The following is a 19,216-nucleotide window of genomic DNA, read 5'->3' as shown; positions in this document are numbered from 1 at the left end:
CTGCATTGCATGGTACTGAACATTGTCCTTCATATAACTTATACATATTATACATTTCAGAATAAAGAACAAACAAACGATATTGAAGTTTTTGCAACCACATAAAGCTCTACAATGTATAGTAACAGTCATTGTTATTTCTGAAAACAATAAGTCCAATATGGGTTTGTGTAATGTTTCTTACTGAGGAGAGACCGTTTGAACCCCATACAACTGCATTATACCATTTAAAGTTTCAGTATCACTGCTTCTTCCGGCAGCCTCGCTGGTCTGTCTTGGAAACAGAGTCTCTGGCTCAGCATCTTGTGTCTCTTTAATCTCTTCCACATTACTTCCATGGACAATGACATCCCCTTTGGATCCTTTGACACTGCTATTCCCTGCTGCTGATGCTTTCCTCAGGTTCTGAAACAGATCTCCACATGCCTCTCTCTCAGCCCGGCTCAGGAGGCACACATTGAGGCCAAACCTGGGGGTTTTGGACAGCCCCTCCAGGATCCCTATCACCATGGCCTCATCCCCAGGCTGGAGACCACTGGAAAGGAACACAAGAAATTCCCCCAGTAGTCCGAACCCCACCTCAGCCCTGAAGATGTTCCGAAGGCCTTCTCCACCTAGGGAGAGCAGGAGGCTGTATTTATCCTCTGTGTTTTCACTGCCGAACCTGCGCCAGTCCCGGCTGAACTCTGATGCTGTCCTGGGCTGGAACTCAGACAACTGAGGCTTAAAATAACATATAGGAGACATTGTGTGTCAATTACTAATTTAATGAGATTGTTTGTTCATCAGATTGCATTAATATGCTTTGCATGCCTGTGTGGTAACATCCCTGCCCTATACTATGAATATATCCTGTCTAATATAAAACTTGGACTCCATATACAGGGTTATCCCCATGATTTTTAACAGCAATCTAGAGAAAAAAAACAACCTAATATGGTGTGGTGCTTGGCCTTAAATTACATTTCAAATATAATAAAATGACATAGTGGTGCAGCCAGTCCACAAAGTGGCGCAGTACCACTCACATAATCCTGCTATTAGAATGGAGAGATGTTTGTGTTGGTGTGTGGTGGCAAAAGTCTAACCTTTAGGCCTATTTCATCACAGCTAGTCTGGTTCTGCCCTTTGTCAGTGGAGGCGAGAGCATTCCATGGCTGTTTGCGAGGAGCTCCAGCTTTATCCTTCCTGTCCAGTGGTTTCAGGTTGGATGCCAGGACTATGTCCCTGAGAGGATTGATGGTCAAAACAAACCATAACACTGTCTGCTGTCTGGACTTCATTGTTTCAAGACAACATTTCAATTCTAATGGGACATCATTTATGATGAAAAAACATAGTACATATGTTGTCTATTCATTTGTGAAACAACCGTGTGTAGGATATTACATTAAAAAGAGAATCAATCTAGCCATCTCACCTAAACTCCTCATACGTTCCGACCTTCTGGTGTAGAGCACGAAACTTTGCATCATTTTCTCTTTGATATTTCTTGTCTGCTTCAACAGCAGACTGCAACTCCCGCTCCAGCGCTGAGAAGTTTAAAACCTCAGGAGAGTCATCCATCCTGTGAGACAAGACATGACCAGTGAACCAATGGAATCTCTTTTTAGTTCTGTGACACAGACCATGTACTCAGAATTGCCTGACAATCAGACTGTGATACTGTACCTCTGGTTCAGTCTGAGATTAATGTCATATCTTTGTTTGAAAAATGTCCTATCACAAGCTCTACAAGCCAGAATGTTGAATACAATTATATTTGAACTTACTTTACTGGTTGTCCGTGCAGTCTTTTTGCAGGTAGGAATGTGAGACAATATCCACAGGAAATAATGATTAAATCAACTTTTCAATGCAGTAGTGACTTCAGATTTCTATCCCCGGACGCATGCATAGGACCTTGCACCCACTGGGCACAGATATCAAGTCAATTCACCATCTTCTTCACATTGGTTGAATGTCATTTTATTTAAATGGAGTGGAAACAATGGTTGAATCAAACAGTGATTGCTTAGTGGTTAAACACATGCACGAGCTTGGCAAGTATGAACGCATGTATTTTCATATTGTGCACATGCTTCAGGTGATAGAAACTTGAATGCACTAATTGTCCAGGGCTTTGAAAAGTTATTACACATTCCTGTGAATGTCTTACATCCCTACCTGCAAAAGGACCAAGCACACAGTTAAATACTATTTTATTTAACATTCTGGCATGAAGAGGTCTTGAGAGGAAATGTTTCTGATCCAAACACGTTTATGCCCGACGTAGAATTCTATCAAATTCCACGTCGTGTCTTCAGGCTGGCTATACGTCTCAGAACTGCTTGGAGAATTAACTCCAACTATGTTGCCAGATAGAAACCTTCAGAGACTACATTTTATTTCATTGATAGCGCGGTGGTGAACTTACCTGAGCTTTAGGTTAGCTAGCTAGTATTATTTTGATGAACAATCTTAATATCTGGACGTTGTTGTTGGTATGTTGTTTGTGCTATAGCCTGATGCTCTTGCTGCAAGTCCGTGTCTCCTTCCTCAAACACACGTCGTCACCATGACAACTTGGGTAAGGAAGGTACTATTTAGGCTAGTTGGGACGTCCCAACACCATTGAATTTGAAAATGAGGTAAGGATTTGGGTTTAAGGTTAGGGTTTTTAGCAAAGATAGCAAATATGTTTGTTATATCTGTGTTTTAAGGTAGGGACCTTCCAAGGATACTGGATTGCACGAGCCTTAAAAGCCCATGTGTAACACAACTTCAAAATAAAAGTTCCCCACGATATGTCTCATTTACTGAGACCCAGCAACTCATTTTTGTCCACACCAATGAACATTATTTCTTGGTCCGTATCATTGACCTCATACTTAAAAAATAAAAAAATTGTTCAGTCCTGTTGCACATTTGAGAGTTTCAGGGCTTTTCAATGATATCACGTGTTTCGGCGTGTGAATTTGCTAACTTTCTCTTACTGGTTCTTCAAATTGGCTGCTAATCACAATTACCACATTTTATGGTAAAACGAAGTTGTGTGTGTAATTACAATTTTTGTGAGTTTGAAATTAAAATAGTTTTTACTAAGGAAGTATCTCAGGAATAGCTTGGGGTGTTTTCAAAAAGTGTTATAATTTCTTCACATTAAATAAGAGCTTGTTTATAAATGTCTAATGTAGAGGACATCAGGGTGTGCCAACTTATTTTCTGTACACATTTACTGTAATGCTACATTTTTATATTTACTAACCAAGTCCTAATGTCGACATACCATACACACACACACACACACACACATATATATACCGAGTTGCGCCGCAGTCTAAGGCACTGCATTGCCGTGCTAGAGGCGTCACTACAGACCCGGGTTTGATCCCAGGCTGTATCACAACCCGGCCGTGATCGGATTAGGGGAGGGTTTGGCCGGGGGGGGGCTTTACTAAGCTCATTGCACTCTAGCGATTCCTTGTGGCAGGCCTGGTGCCTGCAGGCTGACCCGGTAGTCAGTTGAACAGTGTTTCCTCCAATACAGTGGTGTGGCTGGCGGGTGTGTGTTAAGAAGTGCGGTTTGGCGGGTCATGTTTCGGGAAGACGCAATAATCAATTAACCTTTTAAAATGATAAACTTGGATTAGCTAAAACAACATGCCATTGGAACACAGGAGTGATGGTTGCTGATAATGGGCCTGTACGCCTATGTAGATATTCTATTAAAAAAAAAAAAATCAACAATAAAAGTCATTTATAACATAACAATGTCTACACTGCATTTCTGATCAATTTGATGTTATTTTAATGGGGCTTTTCTTTCAAAAACAAGGACATTTCTAAATGAACCCAAACTTTTGAATGGTAGTGTACACCGGTCTATAAAAAAATATAAATAAGCATTTTATATTTAAGACTCGGCAAAGTCATGACAACTACTGTTTTGGTTCAGTGATAGTAGGCCTGTAGATCTACAACTGGGTTGGAAGAACAGCTTTTTAAAGTCTGATGGTCCATCAACATGGAATCAATTTCCAAAACATATGAAATTGCAGAAATGTCTTGCATTGAATGAACGTAAAACCAAAAGGCAAGAATGCAATACTGAAATAGCCACTGGTTCTAGTGTTGTAGAGGCCACAATGCATTGAAATAGCCACTGGTTTTGTACAAGGCGGAGTTGACATAAAGGTGGTAGGCAGATGGGGGGTGTTTGAGGGCAGAGCGCTAGTGCACTGAAGGTCACAGATGGTGAGCAGGTGGATGATGGGCACATGGGGCCACAGATGTTGACTTGCTATTTTTGTGTAGTACTCCCAATGTCCATGTGTTATTCCACACACTGAGACATTCAATGGGGTGCCTTCCTCTTCCAGCAGCATGTGCAATGTCCACGCTCTCCTATGGAGCTCTTTGCGGGGCGTGCGTGTCCCTGGCGAAACGTTGCTGTTGGTCCAGGGTTGGTTTTGCCAAAGTTTGATAGAGCGGCTATGAGTTCACTGTCTGTTTTCATCTTCTTGAAGCTGGAAACAAAGGATGCTACTTTAGGCCTGAAACTCACAAGATCCTCCCTCATCTTCTTTTTGAGGTCTTCAAAGATCTCCATCCAGTCATCCTTTAACGTCGCACCCTCAGCTGGTTTTCCAGATGTACCTTGGAGAGCATTACAACCATAGTATTTGAATTACAACCATCATTCAGATTACCAAATGAGTTATAGGTATACAGTCTTCAATTGAAGCCCTTCACTTGGTATCAGATATATTGTGGTGATATTGTAGATATACCTGAGCCGTTTACATCAGAAACGGGAGCACACTCGATTTCAACAGTGTCCTCAGACACGTTGCCACAGTCTATTGTAGGAGAGAATTACAACCATCAGACAACCAGATTGTTAGTCTTCTATATTGCCTGTCAGGGATAATGTTGCGTAATTGTAGATTTCTTCAGTTATTGAGGAACATACCGAAAACATAACATTCTGGTGAACATTCTTCTTCATTGCAGTTATCCAGATTCTTGTGAGAATCGTCAATCTTGTTCTCTACATACGATGCAACCCATGCTTCTTTGAAAAGCTTGTGGTATAATCTGTAATGGACAAATGAGGAACACACCTAAAGCAAATGATTTCTGGTAATAACATTTAAATACACTGTATGAATCAGCAGATCAAGTGTGTCAAGCAACTGACTTGTAGCAGAATTGAAGCTGGGGCAAATGGAGGGGTCCACAGAGGCATGCACATGGTTGTCTCCATACTCCACTTGCAACTCCTATTTGATCATGTTTAGAGCTGATGAAAGAGAGTGGCCTATATCAAATAGCTTTGTCAATTTCTCAATGGTGTCCGCTGACACATTTCTCCTCTTCAGCACCTCAGCACTTGTCAGACTGTGGTTGTCGCCATTCCGTAAACGCCCATGAAAGAGGCAACCTCCTTTCATATGGAGATCTGCAGACGTACAATGAATGGGATTAAAATAAGAGAATTCCAAGCTACTTTCTGAAAACAGGAACTTCATAACTATTAGGCCTACTTAATAACTTTGTTTTGACTTGTCTTATGATAGTGTGGGTAAATTGTGTTGCACTTATATTACAAACCTTGATTCTCTTCGTTGCGAATGAATCAACCTCTTCGGGATGAAGTACATTATTGCACCACAACATGTGTTGTTGGTACTTCTGGCTGAAGTGGATCTTTTTCTCCAAGTCAAATCTGATGTTCTCTGGAAGTCTTTCAACCACTTGTGGACCTCTTCCTCAGAGCACAGTTTCAACTTCAGGAAAGATCTGAAATGTGTTTCTCCCAGTGGTTAGTATGAGCCCAATGTGTGGTCATAGTTCTCAGGCTAGAGAGTCTTACAAATGATTAGCCAAGTAAGTTATCAAACTCTGGTCCACGCACATGCACTACAAGCTGCGAGTACATCCAACGCATGCGCACGGACCAGAGCCAGTCGTCTACTATGCATACCTTCATATACAGTCATTGAGGCATTCAGAGAAAGGTTTGCCTGCACTATAGCAACAACTTTACTTTGGTGAGTTACGAAAGTAAAGTATATTGAAACTAGTCACTAAACATTGGTAAAAAAAAAAAAAAGGCGGCAGAGGGAACTTGTTGCTGTTGTCGCGCGACATTCAAGGTCTACTAGTTAGTTAGCTAGTTAACTTTAGCTGTAGCTATTACGCTACAGTAGCTTTAACAATTCTGTGAATACATTATTTTGTACAGTGTATTCTTATATTTTTACAATAGGGAGATAGGCCTAGATGTAACAAAAACAATGTTAACAGAATGGGTTGGTATAATTTGTGGAACGTTCCAACAAGAATCTGTTCAAAAAACTTCGTAAATAACAAGGTTGTCAACAAACACCGCATACAGAGTTGTATAGCGGCCGAATAAGACACCGGGTAGGGAGAGGGCTATATCATTCAATCTTTCACTCACCACGTTTATTCCGAAAATGTCTGTCCTCACTCTGGTAGCCCATAGACAAACATTGAGAATAAGCTACGTGGTGAGTTGATCGTGCTACTTTGTATGCGTTGTTTGTTGGCAACCTTGTACTTTTTTAGAACAGATTTCCTGTTGGAACGTTCCAAATTATACCCACCCTAACAGAGTTATGACGTTACCTAGGCTGTATCACATCCGGCCGTGATTGGGTATCCCATGGGCGGCGCACAATTGGCCCAGCGTCGTCCGTGTTTGGCCGGGGTAGGCCGTCATTGTAAATACACATTTATTCTTAACTGACTTGCCTAGTTAAATAAAGGTTAAACAAAATACAAATAAAACGAGCTGCCGTTAGCTAACTCCGGCTGGCTACAAGTTGTTAGCTAACTTGATCCTGCCTCCAAAGTGTGTGTGGTCACCTCTGCGCGGTCACTTTCCACACAGCACAGATGACACCAAAACAATGTCAGTTTTCTTTTCATTCATAAACTCTCAGATAATTTTACGACAGCTCGTTTGTTTACATTTAGAGGTAATTTAACCTCTGACTGGGGAATCATTTCCGGTGAAATGTATGTATATTGAGCCTTCAAAATAAAGGTCCCCTGTACATCGATTTTGTGTACAGGGGACCTGTAGTGTTATAAATGATAGTGTAGAAAGAACATACAGCATGTAAAAATACTTTAATATAAATGAGGTACAGAAGTAGACACCAGAAAAAAACAATAATGAATAGAACCATCATGGTTGAGTATACACATAGAAAAAAGCATCAGAGACGCTATACAAATAACTACAAACAGAGACAACAGAACAGCATTAAACTGCACTCAGGCAATTGGCCCCCAATTCCCACACGACGTACCAGCTGTTAATAGCTGTCCTTTAGGGAGCTTTGTAGGCTCACACTTCACTTTTTTTTAAGCAACCCACATTAAAAAACATCATCACAGTTTACTATAAATTACTACAGTACATACTTACTAAATAATACTACAGTACTTGCACTATAATTATAGCAAACTGTAGTATACTATACTACACACGGTAGTATCCCTTGATCATGTGTAGAACTTACTATAGAATGTTGTAGTATACTGTAAAATACTACAGTAATGTATGCAAAAACACTACACTTTTTGAACTACAGTAAATGCTACAGTATTTAATTTGCAAATATCTATTCCCTTCCCCCATATCGCAATTTGTGCCAATGAAAAAATGAGAAACCTAAATGCCAAATATAGACCATATATTTTGCCCCTACAGGTTACTATCCATTCAGATACCAATAGGTTATGGAAAATGTAGTAGTGCTCCAGGAGTTTTCCTGAAGGAGAAAGCCTCTGCTTCTTTGTAAAAGAGAATAAAACAAAAACACTATAGTAAATACTACAGTTATGCCTGCAAAACACTACAGTAAATACTATTTACTACGATATTTATATGATAGTTAACTGTAAATACTACAGTGAATACTACAGTAAAGTCCTCAAACACTTGAGTGAATACCGTAGTATTTATAACAGTATATATGCTATAGTATTTTTTTCATGTGGGAATGCCTACTTTCACTATGTCACATACTAACAAAGACATGTATACAGTTAACAGCCAAGCACAGTGCTCCCAGTCCCAAATTAATTTGGTGTATGCCATTGATAGTTAGGAGAGAGTTCTGAAATTATAGTCCTACTCTCTATTTTCTAGACTGATCATATTATTTTACAGAATACACACAAACAAAGCAATCAGACAATGACCAAACCATTAGACCTGTAGTTTACAATACATGTACATTGAACGTTTTGAAATTACCCTGACCTCACAATTCTCTGTGATTGAAACTTCTCCATGTTCCTTTCTTCTTGGTTCAGGAGTGGCAGTAGTGCCTTGGAACACTACTGTGTGAACCACTTCATCAGTCGATCTCTGATCCATTCCTCAGAATTAGGCCACTGGGATCAAACATACTGTACTTTCTATTGGCACATTTACATCCATCGCTCAACTTGGGCTCATACAGTGTAATACATCAGAAAATTAATGTAAACAAATCACATACTAGTTTAAAAGCATAGTTTTAAAATAGTTTTGAAAGCATTTCTATTCAAACCACAGTACAAAATGACAGGACGTGCAAATATCAGTCTGTTCCATTTGGAAAGATCAAATCATAAGATAAAAATAAAGAGCTTTTAGCAAATCTAAAACTGTTTCAAATTAGTCTTTTACAATCCACATACAAAAAAAACACATTTGAGTATACAAAACATTAAGAATGCCTGCTCTTTCCATGACATAGACTGACCAGGTGAATACAATGTTAAGCTATGATCCCTTATTGATGTCACTTGTTAAATCCACTTCAATGAGTGTAGATGAAGGGGAGGAGACAGGTTAAAGAATTTTTAAGCCTTGAGACAATTGAGACATGGATTGTGTATGTGTGCCATTCAGAGTGTGAATGGGCAAGACAAAATATTTCAGTGCCTTTGAACAGGGTATGATAGTAGGTGCCAGGCGGTTTGTGTCAAGAACTGCAACGCCGCTGGGTTTTACACGCTCAACAGTTTCTCGTGTGTACAAAGAATGGCCCACCACCCGAAGGACATCCAGTTAACATCACACAACTGTGGGAAGCATTGGAGTCAACATGGGCCAGCATCCCTGTGGAACACTTTCGACACGTTGTAGAGTCCATGCCCCAACAAATTGAGGCTGTTCTGAGGGCAGAAGGGGGGGGGGGTGCAACTTAATATTAGGAACGTGTTCTTAATGTTTGGTACCCTCAGTGTATAATCTTGAACAAGAACAACTAACATTAAAAGTACAATTCTTGAAAATAACATTTCGGTCCAGAGCATTCAATCTTGTACTCTATACGGAATGTGGTAGTCATAACACCATCAGTCCTGTTCCCAATAATGTCCACAAATCCAGACTTGCGCCCAGCCAATGCATATTGAGATGGAGCTTCTCAATAAGAGTAGTGGTAGTGTTGAAGGTATCAGTCAGTAGTAATGTTGCATTTCAGTCCAGTTTGTGATCCAGTGCTTCTTTCTTTTATTGGGATTTGGCTCCTCGATGAGGAATCCCTCATTTACCTGGTAGCGCTCCTCTTTGCCAATCTTCACTCCCTGGTGTATTGGCATCATTTTGAAGTGGTTGGGCCGCTTGAAAAAGCCACACTGTGGGACAATGGTAGACGACACAAAGTGAACATTTGAATAGCGTAGACGTTTGGGTATTATCATGTTATTTTGAAAAGTATTTCTACTATTGGTGCCACCGGTATACATTTTGTGATGCAATCTCAGTCCCGCTGTTGTTTACATACTTGACAGCTTTCTAATGTCAACACGGGTATCATGAGATATGTGAAATATATGATCAAATCACCACACAACCAATAGACTCAAGCTCGGCAAAGCTGGTTAGGTAGGAGGCAATGAGGCAAGGGTTAGAAAAAGAGTTAAATAAACATATACAAGTCAATCAGACAAGTCACAGCCCCTGAAATGCTGTTTACCCCTGTGGATAGAACCTCTCGATTAAGAGAAACCATTAAATCTTTTATAATTTGACAGCAAAGGAGGAAGACTGAAGTTAAGGAAAGCCACTGCAAGCTGCAAAAAGCCGTTGGAAGCTGAAAGGAGTGACAGACGGAAGGACTATTATTTTACCGAGGAAACCCAGTGCATTGTTCCAGAGGCCTCACTACTCCTCAGTCAGCCTCTCCACCTCTGACGGCTGGGTCTTCATCTCAGCTTTCTGGGCCTTGGCCTCATACATCTCCCTGGTGCTGGCCCTCCTGAAGAAGCCACACTGAGGAGGGGAAGGCGGTCAGAATAACAAGTCAAACAGGATCCATCGTGGATCCAAAAAGGTGGACCTTTTGAACCAGTGGACAGTAGAAGTCTCGTGGTACGCGTACCATCAAACAGTTTTGTTTGGATTTGTTGTTGGAGGCGAAATTGAATCTCCATTCTCCTCTTGCTGCTAATGTCAGTGCAGGATATTTGTTCAATTGGACCTAACTGGCAGACCATTGTAATAACTAATATCCTGGATCGTTACCTTCCACATAAGGAGGATGATGAAGGCCAGAAGGAGGATGCCAGCGACAGCAGACACGATGATGATCCACAGGGGGACCTGGTACGTAGCCTCCTCCCCCAGCTCTGGGTCTATATTCAGGGTGAACTACACAGGGGGATATCAAACAGAGGACATTAACTATGTCTGCATTTAGGCTATATGTAAAAGTGTATCCTCAATTATTATTCTGTATATTCCTCCTCTATCATGTATCAACTATCATCATCAACATCATCATCATCATACAGTAATCATCATGGCCTTTAAATTAGTATGGATGTAGCCTAGCTTTTGTTACAGTATGACTAGTATGGCGTCATTACCTCTGTGCTCTCAGTGTTCATCCTGATGGTGGGTTTGTCTGTGACCAGTTTCAGTGTGGCCTTGCCATTCACTGTCACCCGCCACGCTTCCCTGTAGTCCTATGGAAACACAACACATTTTCAGGACTTTATTGGTACACCCATTCCAGTCACTCTAATGAAGCTGAGGAGAAAGTTCACATTAAGACTAGACCACTGTGCTTTGGTGACTTTACCTCCAGCATGGTGCTGTTCCACACTCTGGCCCTGACAATGATTGTCGCAGTGTTGTTCATGTTGCGGAGAGGGCAGATGAATTTCACACAGTGAGCAGTGCCCGTGACACAGTCCTACAGACAACAGCAGTTGAAAGGGAGTTAGCACCAGTACACTATTTGGGCATACACATTTCAGTTGAGTGCATAATGTGACCGGCGGGGTTCAAACCCAGGTCTCCTGCTCACCAGGGGAGAGCATTAGCCCACTAAGCCAAACGCCTAGGTATTGGCTCAGGGAGACAATTCAATGCTTCAGGTCATAGGCTTATGTATAAGATGGTGGGGACGGGCCTCACCAGTTTAAAGGACTTTTTGCGAATTCCCTTCAGATTGAGGGAGGCCTGGAGTTCTCTGGGGTGCACCTCTGTGGAGCCCTCCTCTCGCTTCCTTCTCCTCCTGGCTTTGCTCTCTGGTAACTATGAGGAAAAAGAAAACAGACAAAAAGGCACAGACCTCATAACTCAGTATTATAATTTTGGAACTTAAAAGTAGCTGTTTTTTAGGTGTCATATTGACAACAACATGATCAACTGTGCACCTGAAGTTGAGATTTCCATCTGAAACCATAAAATTGGGACACATTAACGTTAATATACCAGCTACTGGGATTCTGAATAAACAAAACACCACTGAAATAGCCCTAGTAATACTCCCAACAGGTTTACCATGAGTTTGAGTGGGTTGACGATGGCTCCAGGAGGCACACAGTGAGAGTCTGACGTCCCTATGGTCTGGATCTCCGTCAGGTACAGCAGCCACTTGCCATTGGCTACCTCCCAGGGCCAATCAAACTCCACCTCCAGGTTTCCAAGGTTAACCAGTGGCTTCCCAAAAACATTCACCTATGAGGAGAGGCATCATAGGTGAATTTAGGATCTTCAGAGATGCTAGCAAGGATTGTTTTCTAGGTAAAAAAATAATAAAAAAACCTTGAATGTGAACTCCACAGGACTTCCGACGTCGCTGGCAGTCTTCATGCCCGATTCTCCCATGATCTCCCCACTGAAGTGAGTGTGACCTGTGTACTGGGCACTAGAATAGAGGCAGTAACACTGAATCAGATCCCTGTGCTATACAGTATGGTGCTACCTAATGCCTATAATCAAAACATGCCCTTAAAATGACTCAAAACCAATAACTTACAGTGCAAAAGACGCATCCAGTGTATACTCCACCACCATGACAAGAGGCAGCGGTTGTAGATTGCTCTGTTTACTCAATCTGAGAGAGGACAAAGGTTGAGAAGCAATTAAATGTTACAGATGATTGTAGCTGGGTCAGTCCAGAAGCCATGCTGTGATGAGGGATGATGTACGTAGGTAATGACAGTAGGAAGTGTACATAGAAGAGAGGGACATTTACGTGGAAAGCTGTAGCGTAGAGCGAATTTCTCTGGTGTCCAGACTGATCTCAGACGTCTGAAAGATGATCTGGATCTGATCCTGGAAAACAGAACGTGGTAGAAATCCACATTTAAAACCCTATATATGGTACCATGTTCCTATCTCACTTGTGGCCCAGACGAAGTAGTGGAGAGTACTAGTTTAAACTAGAACCTACCACCTGGTTGCTGGTGAATGGGTTCCCCAGCTCACACAGTACAACCATATCCTCTGCTGAACACTTGATGGCTGGGCTGTTGCTCTGTGGAACATAGGCAACCATTTCATGAGGAGAGAGGAACTAGTCATTTTTGGGACAACTAACAAGTAATCATATCTATAAATCACCAATCAGAGAAGCAAAAATATGTGGTTGTTTACTTACCCATAGCTTAGCATTAGCATCGTTGCGTGCAAAACAATGGGAGTGATAGAACTGTTAGCCTTCTAGCTAATTAACTCTGTTACGCACCATAATAGAGGCTCCGAGGTGAAGTTTCCCCTAGGCTCAGGTCTAGGATCAGCTTCCCTACCCTCAATCCTAACGTTAACCAATAGTAGAGAATATGCTAAAATTACTCAAGATCAGCACCTAGGGGCAATTTCACCCTATTACGCCATAGAGAGACACCAGAGTAGCACAGCATAGCAGGCTTACCTTTGAGCGAAAGGCTGAGTAGATCAGCGACGGGGGAATGGTGACGTTGAGCATGGCATTGTGAGCGTCCTCCGCCGGTTTCCCTGGCGACTGGAAGTTGTTCACGTCCACGACCAACATGACCTTCTTGACACTGGCGCTGTACTGGAGGATCTGGTGACCATCATGGCTGTACAGGGACATTCACAACAAACAGAGTTAACAAAGATGACATTTTCTCTTTAATTTGATGTCTTGGTCACTCTAAAAACAACTTACATTATTCAAAGTCAACCTCTTCAAAGTTCCTCTCAAGCCACCAATCATATAGCTAATGACACTTTGAACTATCCCTCCTATAACTCTAGTCATGACCTTTGATCCCTGACCTCTGATGACTGTACCTGGGAAAAGGTGTCTGCTCTTCATTGGCAAACTCTGCCTTCATCTGCAGGTTACTCTGGCACGTATTGTCCGGGCCACAGTCTTTCTGGAAGTGAATCTGTGGGAGTGAGGGAGGGAGTGGGATAGAGAAAGAGGGGAGGGAGAGAGAGAAGTTGAAAGCAAGTATACTTATTCTCTATGGAACTAATATTATTTTCATCAACACACTATCAACAAACCCCAGAGTACAAAGCGTGGGCAGTAACTGAAGAGGCACACACACAAATAGTATAGTGGAGATTCTGTGTAAAGGGGAGCATTCAAAACAGTATTATGAGTAGTCACACCTTGGTATCAAACATTAACTGAGTAAACATTAGGTCTAACCTCCTTTTTGACATGGCTGGCCTTTCCCTCACTGAGCACAGGGAAGGCATCCAGGTTCTGCAGGGACTGCCGGGCTTTGGGATGCCCCTCATGGAGGGATACGTTCAGGGAGAAGACTACGGGCTCCACCTTGTCTCGGATGGGACTCTACAGGACAGACAGCGAGACATGGTTAGGGTAACTCCCTTTGCTATTTTCAAGCATTTATCCAACAAATCTCAACAAGCAGATCATCAGTAATGATACAGGGCTCTGACCCTGGAGGAGGAGAGGAATTCAAAACCAAAGCCAGTCCATGGTCACAATAGGTTATGTCGGTGACAGTTCCTTACCACTATTCCGAGCCTCAGCGTTTTGCATTTGGCAGATGGCATTGACAAGAAACCAGTGTAGCTGTCCAGGCCATTGTCTTGGAAACGGACCCGGTGGTTGTGGCGTGTTAGGTCGGCTTCCACAGTGTACTTCACAGCTGAGAGGACACGAGACAAAATGCTAGAATACATACTACAGGGATTTTCATAACAATTATTTATTCATTCATTTAGCAGCTTTTATCCCCATTGTTTGAATAAAAAAGTGGCTTCAATGAAATAAAACAATAAGAGCAAGTAGGCTTTGTGTACATTTGAAATCACATGAAACCAACAGTTGTGTTTGCGTACATACTGTATGCCAGACATAAGATTTATTTAGATAATTATATTAGGTATCTGTCATTTGATTTATGATTTTGGTTACAAAAGAAAGGGGACAAAGCCAGTGATGTCATAAAAAACTTATTTTTAGAGATGTTATGTGTGTGTTTCTTGACAAGCTCATAGGTTCAAGGGTAACAATGGTGGAGTTTGTTTTGCATGGCCCGGTGTCCCGGGTGGGTAGAGAATGGTCTAAAAGGAGCCAACTCCGCCCACATGGGGTATGGGAAAATGCCAGGCGAACTCCAACAATGTCTTGCTAATTTACACCCTCCCCCTTTTGATGAACAACCTGCACTAATTGGCTGGACTGTCTTGCCAATCAATCACTTTCACCAATTAGTTAATAGCTAGGCACAAATGAAACCAACAGTCACAATGGCCCTTTAGGGCTCATGTTAACGCGATGCATCCTCGGCTTGCAATTGTACCTTGGGGATAAATAAACTGTATTGAATTGAAATCAATTGAACCAAATTTAATTAAATGGGCTAAATTGAATTCCATTAGCTCCGGAAATGACATTAATACATGTTGGCAATCTTGTCATGAGGTCACTTGAATGACTGATCAACACTAAAATAGCAATGTTAGTGTTAGCGCAGTGGTCATCTAATAACAATGTTGTAAAGGAACCACACTCACTGACGTTCTTCCTGAAGTCCTTGTCCCCAGTGCTCAGTGTGTAGTTGAAACAGACCTCCACCTCCACACTGCAAACACAGAAAAACATACTCAAATGGTCAGGGATTCCCTATTCAGGGTCATAACATGGGTTTAATCACTATTGCTGAAACATTGAGTATCCTCAAGCATTGAAAAGAGATCATTATGTCCAAATACAATTATACCAAACAAAATCTTACCAGTTGTCACAGTCTTTAGGGTCCACAATCCCTGGCGTCACTTCAAGAGTTTTAATGAGGTGAATGACTGGGCGGGCCCTGATCAAATAGATAACAACATGAACATATACCATACATTAGGGATTTATGATTGATACAATAGATTTGCTGTGCATTAAACAATATGTCTGGTTCGAAGGATGAGAACTGAGATGGACGAAAACACAATATACATCTAAATGCAACAACAGATCCTTGTTGTGATTAGCTACCTCAGTAAGGCTACGCGGTCGTCCAGTGAGCCGACCACCATGTCGGGGTAGCGGTTCTCATCCACATCTAGCCCCCCGTTGATGGAGTAGCCAAACGTCTTGAACCCACCTCCAGCTATATCCTCCCCCTCAATCACCTGAGGAGAGGGAGGTCAATACAACAAACAGATGTTGCAACAGAAATCGCTCCTCATCTGTTCAGCTCTGCAGCTCTCCTCACCACGAGCCCCATAGGATGAATTTACCCGTAGATGCTGATCTGAGGTCAGTTTTACATGTAATACCCTTACGGCTAAGGTTAGGAGTCAGGGAGGATCCTAGATCCTGTTTCTAAGGGTGTGTTTCCATACCTGACTGGGCTCCTGAGAGATGCCCTCAGCACTGCCTGTCCAGATGAACACCCTGCCTGTTCCATGGAACGGAGCGCCCACTGCAAAATCTGTGAAGAGAGGGAGGGGGAGAGAGAGAAAGACATAGAAATTATAGGCTCTTGTGTCTCCAACAAAGGTCTTCAAAAGCCTTGTTCCATCACTGAGGGTCAGGAATGTTGTATCCATTTAAGTTAATGTCAGCACTCAGCACTGAGCCAATACTTGGTGAGAGTGAAATGTTGTCAAAATCCCATTCAAACAGCTTTGATTCATGTCAGAAAGGCACATGATAGATTTATAATACCAGTGTATAGACATTATGGTGATCTACTGTATAGTGTTCAGGACAGCAATGCTGTAAAATGATACATGTAGCTTATTCTTAAATACTGTACTCTATTTTCTGAGAGATTAAAGGTCCAATGCAGCCGTTTTTATCTCAATATCAAATTATTTTCTGGGTAACAGTTAAGTACCTTACTGTGATTGTTTTTCATTTTGCTAGGGACTGTCTAGGTGTGGCCTGAGTGGGGAGGGGGAAACTGAAAACTAGCTGTTATTGGCAGTGAGGTTTGGAACTCTCTTTCTTATGTAAGGGGATAAACGCCGAAGCTCTGTGCTTTACCTTGGAAAAGTGCATGACGCAGCGAAGTTCATTTTTCCAAGTTAATGTACAGAACGGAGGTGTTTATCCTGCTTACACCACAGCTGCCAAAGAAAACAATACTAAAGCACACATTTACTGGTAGAAATAAATAATTTCCCGTTGATATTTCCATTTTTATAAGAGGATTCATAATTTCTCGTATTTTGGTTAGTTCCGTTGTAGCCATGCTCGCTGGCAACGTCATTGTACCTTGCTTGCTAGTTACTATAGCCAACTAGCGATGGCTAACACAGTCACAACCTCCTTAGCCAGAATAACAGTAAAATAGCTGCATTTGCTTTTGTTCAAGCTGTTTTTCTATTGACATCAATTTGGATACATCCATTACGTTGAGCTGATGATGCCCGATTTTGCCAGTTCATTACGAGGAGATCGCATTGCTTATCAAACACTAGGCTAGAAGCTAGCTAAATAGTTAGTTGCTAGCAAATCTGCCAATATGACAACTGAATTAAAAAAATACCATTGCTGAAAACAGTTTGTCAAACTAGAAACGTGGAAGGATTTGACAGCATAGCGCCACTTGCTTTGTGACTGCAACATAGGGACTGGAGAAATTCATGTTCATCAATATGCCTCTGAAAAATCAAAACAATGCTAGCTAGCTAACTAAGTTCTTCCTCGTTGGGCATGCATTTAAAATATATCCTATTTCAGTTTGTGTGGTTGTTGGTTTAGCTTTCTGTAACTTTGTAGCAAGTAAGGTCTGCATGTGTAGGCGTATATTGCATCATTATTGCAAGGTGTCCGATATAATTTAAACTTTCCAGATATCTTTTCCAACTGTCCCGCTATCTGGTTTTAATGTCCATTCTAGAATGCCCTTCTAACTAACGCTGTGGTATAATGGTCTATTAGGACATTTATAGACGGTTGATGTCGTGAGGCAGTTCAAAACTCCATTCCACCAAAACAGGCTGACATTTCAGTCAGTTTTTCCAGACAGCTCTTACACTAAAAGTGCATTATCATAAATTTCACTATTTTATTCCAACCTCAGAGTGGAAGTATATATAAATCCCATTTTTGACTGTACTGGGCCTTTAATTACTTTCTATCCTAGGTTATTTATAAGTGTGAGAAAATGTTGGTTTATTAAAATGTTTCACCTTGAAAGCCATCTTGGTTGACATCTCCAATGGCAGCCACAGCCATTCCAAACGCAGAGTCTCTAGGGCCTCGGAGTATGATGCTGGAGTTCTGCCGGAAGGAGCCGTTCTCGTTCATATAGACGTACACCGCTCCACCAAGCTCCTTCTTCCGATCAAAATAGAACGGGGCTCCAACGATCAGATCCATCCAACTACGAAAATATGCAAACAAAGAGTGTTGTTTCATTGACAGGGTTCAGCCAATAGTATTTCAATTAAATCAATTCAGGAAAAAAAAATATTGCAGTTAAATGAATTCCAAAATAAGCTAGATAAATGATTTAAAACAAGTTACTTATGTCCCATGGGGAATAAGAGGAGTAAGTAAGACAAAGTTATAATCCATACTGTACCCATCATTGTTGAGGTCTGCCACGGCTAGGGAGTTCCCAAAGTATGAGCCCATCTGCTCGCCTCTCAGGGTGAGGTAGGGTTTCAGCTGGTCCCCGTCCCCTGACGTCGACGACTTCTTCACAGTCAGAATAACCGAGCCTTTGGCGTCATCCTTGTTATCCTTAGGAGCCCCTGTCACCACTGTGTCCTGGCTCTGGCTGAGGAGGCCTCGGCCCTCTGCCACCGAGTAGCCTGGAAAAGAACAACAACAAACAACATACTATTACTAACTTTAAAAAAAATACTAAGTCTCACTTACGTGATCTGATCTTAATCTTAAGAAATTGTTCGTGAAGTAGAGTATCTTGCACATGCGCAGAAGGTACGGCTGTTTAGCTATCAGGAAGAGGCATCTGACCATGCAGCCACTCTGTTCTAACTACTACATACTGACGTACTAACAACATAGGTTAACTGACAACAGAAAACGCACACATCATGTTCACTGTTAACTTTAAAAACCCGTTCAATTCAAATCTGTATATAGACGTTTCCTGGGTAAAGCAAGATAAAAAAATTGTTTACCTATGTAAATGTGCCGTCGATTACCAAAGTTGGGGAAGCTGCTTCTCTTGGTGTCGTAGATGACATTTGGATTCATCCAGGAGACATGAACATTGCCTGAAATAGAAGCAGAACAACACACTGGACATTTTAGAACAAAATATGAAACAACCACAAAAACTGACACGATTAGCATGACAATGACCATATGGTGTTGACATACCGCACACACAGACCAGGCTAACATACAGTCATGACCATAATTATTGTCACCCTTGATAAAGTATTTTTATACCGTTTTTTTTTTGCTCGTCTTTATCAAGAGTGACAATCATTTTGGTCATGACTGTACTTAACCTTACTGACCATATTGTCCCTGTGGGATGT

The 19,216-nt window shown here is 41.6% G+C and overlaps 3 protein-coding genes across 5 annotated transcripts in view; all 3 read right to left on the bottom strand.

Annotated features, from left to right (window-relative positions):
• Nucleotides 1-180: 180 nt before the first annotated feature.
• LOC139421076 (dynein axonemal assembly factor 19) lies at nucleotides 181-6,970 on the bottom strand. 3 transcript variants are annotated; one of them, XM_071171595.1, is made up of 4 exons: nucleotides 6,637-6,970; nucleotides 1,421-1,567; nucleotides 1,089-1,227; nucleotides 181-723 (listed from the first exon to the last, which is right to left on the bottom strand). In XM_071171595.1, the coding sequence occupies exons 1-4, from the start codon at nucleotides 6,741-6,743 to the stop codon at nucleotides 181-183; spliced, it is 936 nt and encodes a 311-aa protein (XP_071027696.1). In that variant the 5' UTR covers nucleotides 6,744-6,970. The 3 variants fall into 3 exon arrangements, with proteins under 3 accessions (XP_071027696.1, XP_071027697.1, XP_071027699.1); XM_071171596.1 differs by lacking the exon at nucleotides 6,637-6,970 and adding an exon at nucleotides 6,449-6,554; XM_071171598.1 differs by lacking the exon at nucleotides 6,637-6,970 and adding an exon at nucleotides 1,773-1,781.
• On the bottom strand, nucleotides 4,337-5,984 carry LOC139421783 (uncharacterized). Its single transcript, XM_071172903.1, is given in 8 exon segments — nucleotides 4,337-4,638; nucleotides 4,773-4,841; nucleotides 4,955-5,079; nucleotides 5,183-5,201; nucleotides 5,204-5,443; nucleotides 5,529-5,551; nucleotides 5,626-5,797; nucleotides 5,969-5,984. Coding segments are annotated over 8 exon segments (966 nt in total).
• Nucleotides 6,971-10,173: 3,203 nt separating the features above from the next.
• The window catches only part of LOC139421072 (integrin alpha-3-like), a 33,948-nt gene continuing 24,905 nt past the window's right edge, over nucleotides 10,174-19,216 (bottom strand). Inside the window, exons 5-25 of the mRNA XM_071171591.1 lie at nucleotides 18,851-18,946; nucleotides 18,286-18,517; nucleotides 17,891-18,084; nucleotides 16,094-16,182; nucleotides 15,744-15,880; nucleotides 15,493-15,570; nucleotides 15,272-15,339; nucleotides 14,264-14,400; nucleotides 13,932-14,078; nucleotides 13,565-13,662; nucleotides 13,182-13,350; nucleotides 12,702-12,785; nucleotides 12,504-12,583; nucleotides 12,285-12,362; nucleotides 12,071-12,173; nucleotides 11,807-11,983; nucleotides 11,438-11,557; nucleotides 11,100-11,213; nucleotides 10,885-10,983; nucleotides 10,541-10,666; nucleotides 10,174-10,288 (exon numbers count right to left, since the gene is read on the bottom strand). Of these exons, the coding sequence (XP_071027692.1) occupies nucleotides 10,181-10,288; nucleotides 10,541-10,666; nucleotides 10,885-10,983; nucleotides 11,100-11,213; nucleotides 11,438-11,557; nucleotides 11,807-11,983; nucleotides 12,071-12,173; nucleotides 12,285-12,362; nucleotides 12,504-12,583; nucleotides 12,702-12,785; nucleotides 13,182-13,350; nucleotides 13,565-13,662; nucleotides 13,932-14,078; nucleotides 14,264-14,400; nucleotides 15,272-15,339; nucleotides 15,493-15,570; nucleotides 15,744-15,880; nucleotides 16,094-16,182; nucleotides 17,891-18,084; nucleotides 18,286-18,517; nucleotides 18,851-18,946 (2,534 nt within the window). The 3' untranslated portion in view covers nucleotides 10,174-10,180. The remainder of the gene's footprint in view (nucleotides 10,289-10,540; nucleotides 10,667-10,884; nucleotides 10,984-11,099; nucleotides 11,214-11,437; nucleotides 11,558-11,806; nucleotides 11,984-12,070; nucleotides 12,174-12,284; nucleotides 12,363-12,503; nucleotides 12,584-12,701; nucleotides 12,786-13,181; nucleotides 13,351-13,564; nucleotides 13,663-13,931; nucleotides 14,079-14,263; nucleotides 14,401-15,271; nucleotides 15,340-15,492; nucleotides 15,571-15,743; nucleotides 15,881-16,093; nucleotides 16,183-17,890; nucleotides 18,085-18,285; nucleotides 18,518-18,850; nucleotides 18,947-19,216) is intronic.

Source organism: Oncorhynchus clarkii, chromosome 12 (assembly GCF_045791955.1).
Source record: "Oncorhynchus clarkii lewisi isolate Uvic-CL-2024 chromosome 12, UVic_Ocla_1.0, whole genome shotgun sequence".
Taxonomy (NCBI): Eukaryota; Metazoa; Chordata; class Actinopteri; order Salmoniformes; family Salmonidae; genus Oncorhynchus; species Oncorhynchus clarkii.
Note: the sequence above shows the minus strand (reverse complement) of the source record. Positions and strands in the feature narration are given on the sequence as shown.

What these genes read in the sequence shown, in the direction of transcription:
- LOC139421076 (XM_071171595.1), bottom strand. Translation starts at nt 6,743, where the DNA reads ATGTGTATTTACAATGACGGCCTACCCCGGCCAAACACGGACGACGCT. An exon ending in GGAACGTATGAGGAGTTTAG is followed by an intron (nt 1,228 to 1,420) that starts GTGAGATGGCTA and finishes CAATCCTCTCAG; the next exon opens with GGACATAGTCCTGGCATCCA. An exon ending in GTGATGAAATAGGCCTAAAG is followed by an intron (nt 724 to 1,088) that starts GTTAGACTTTTG and finishes TGTTATTTTAAG; the next exon opens with CCTCAGTTGTCTGAGTTCCA.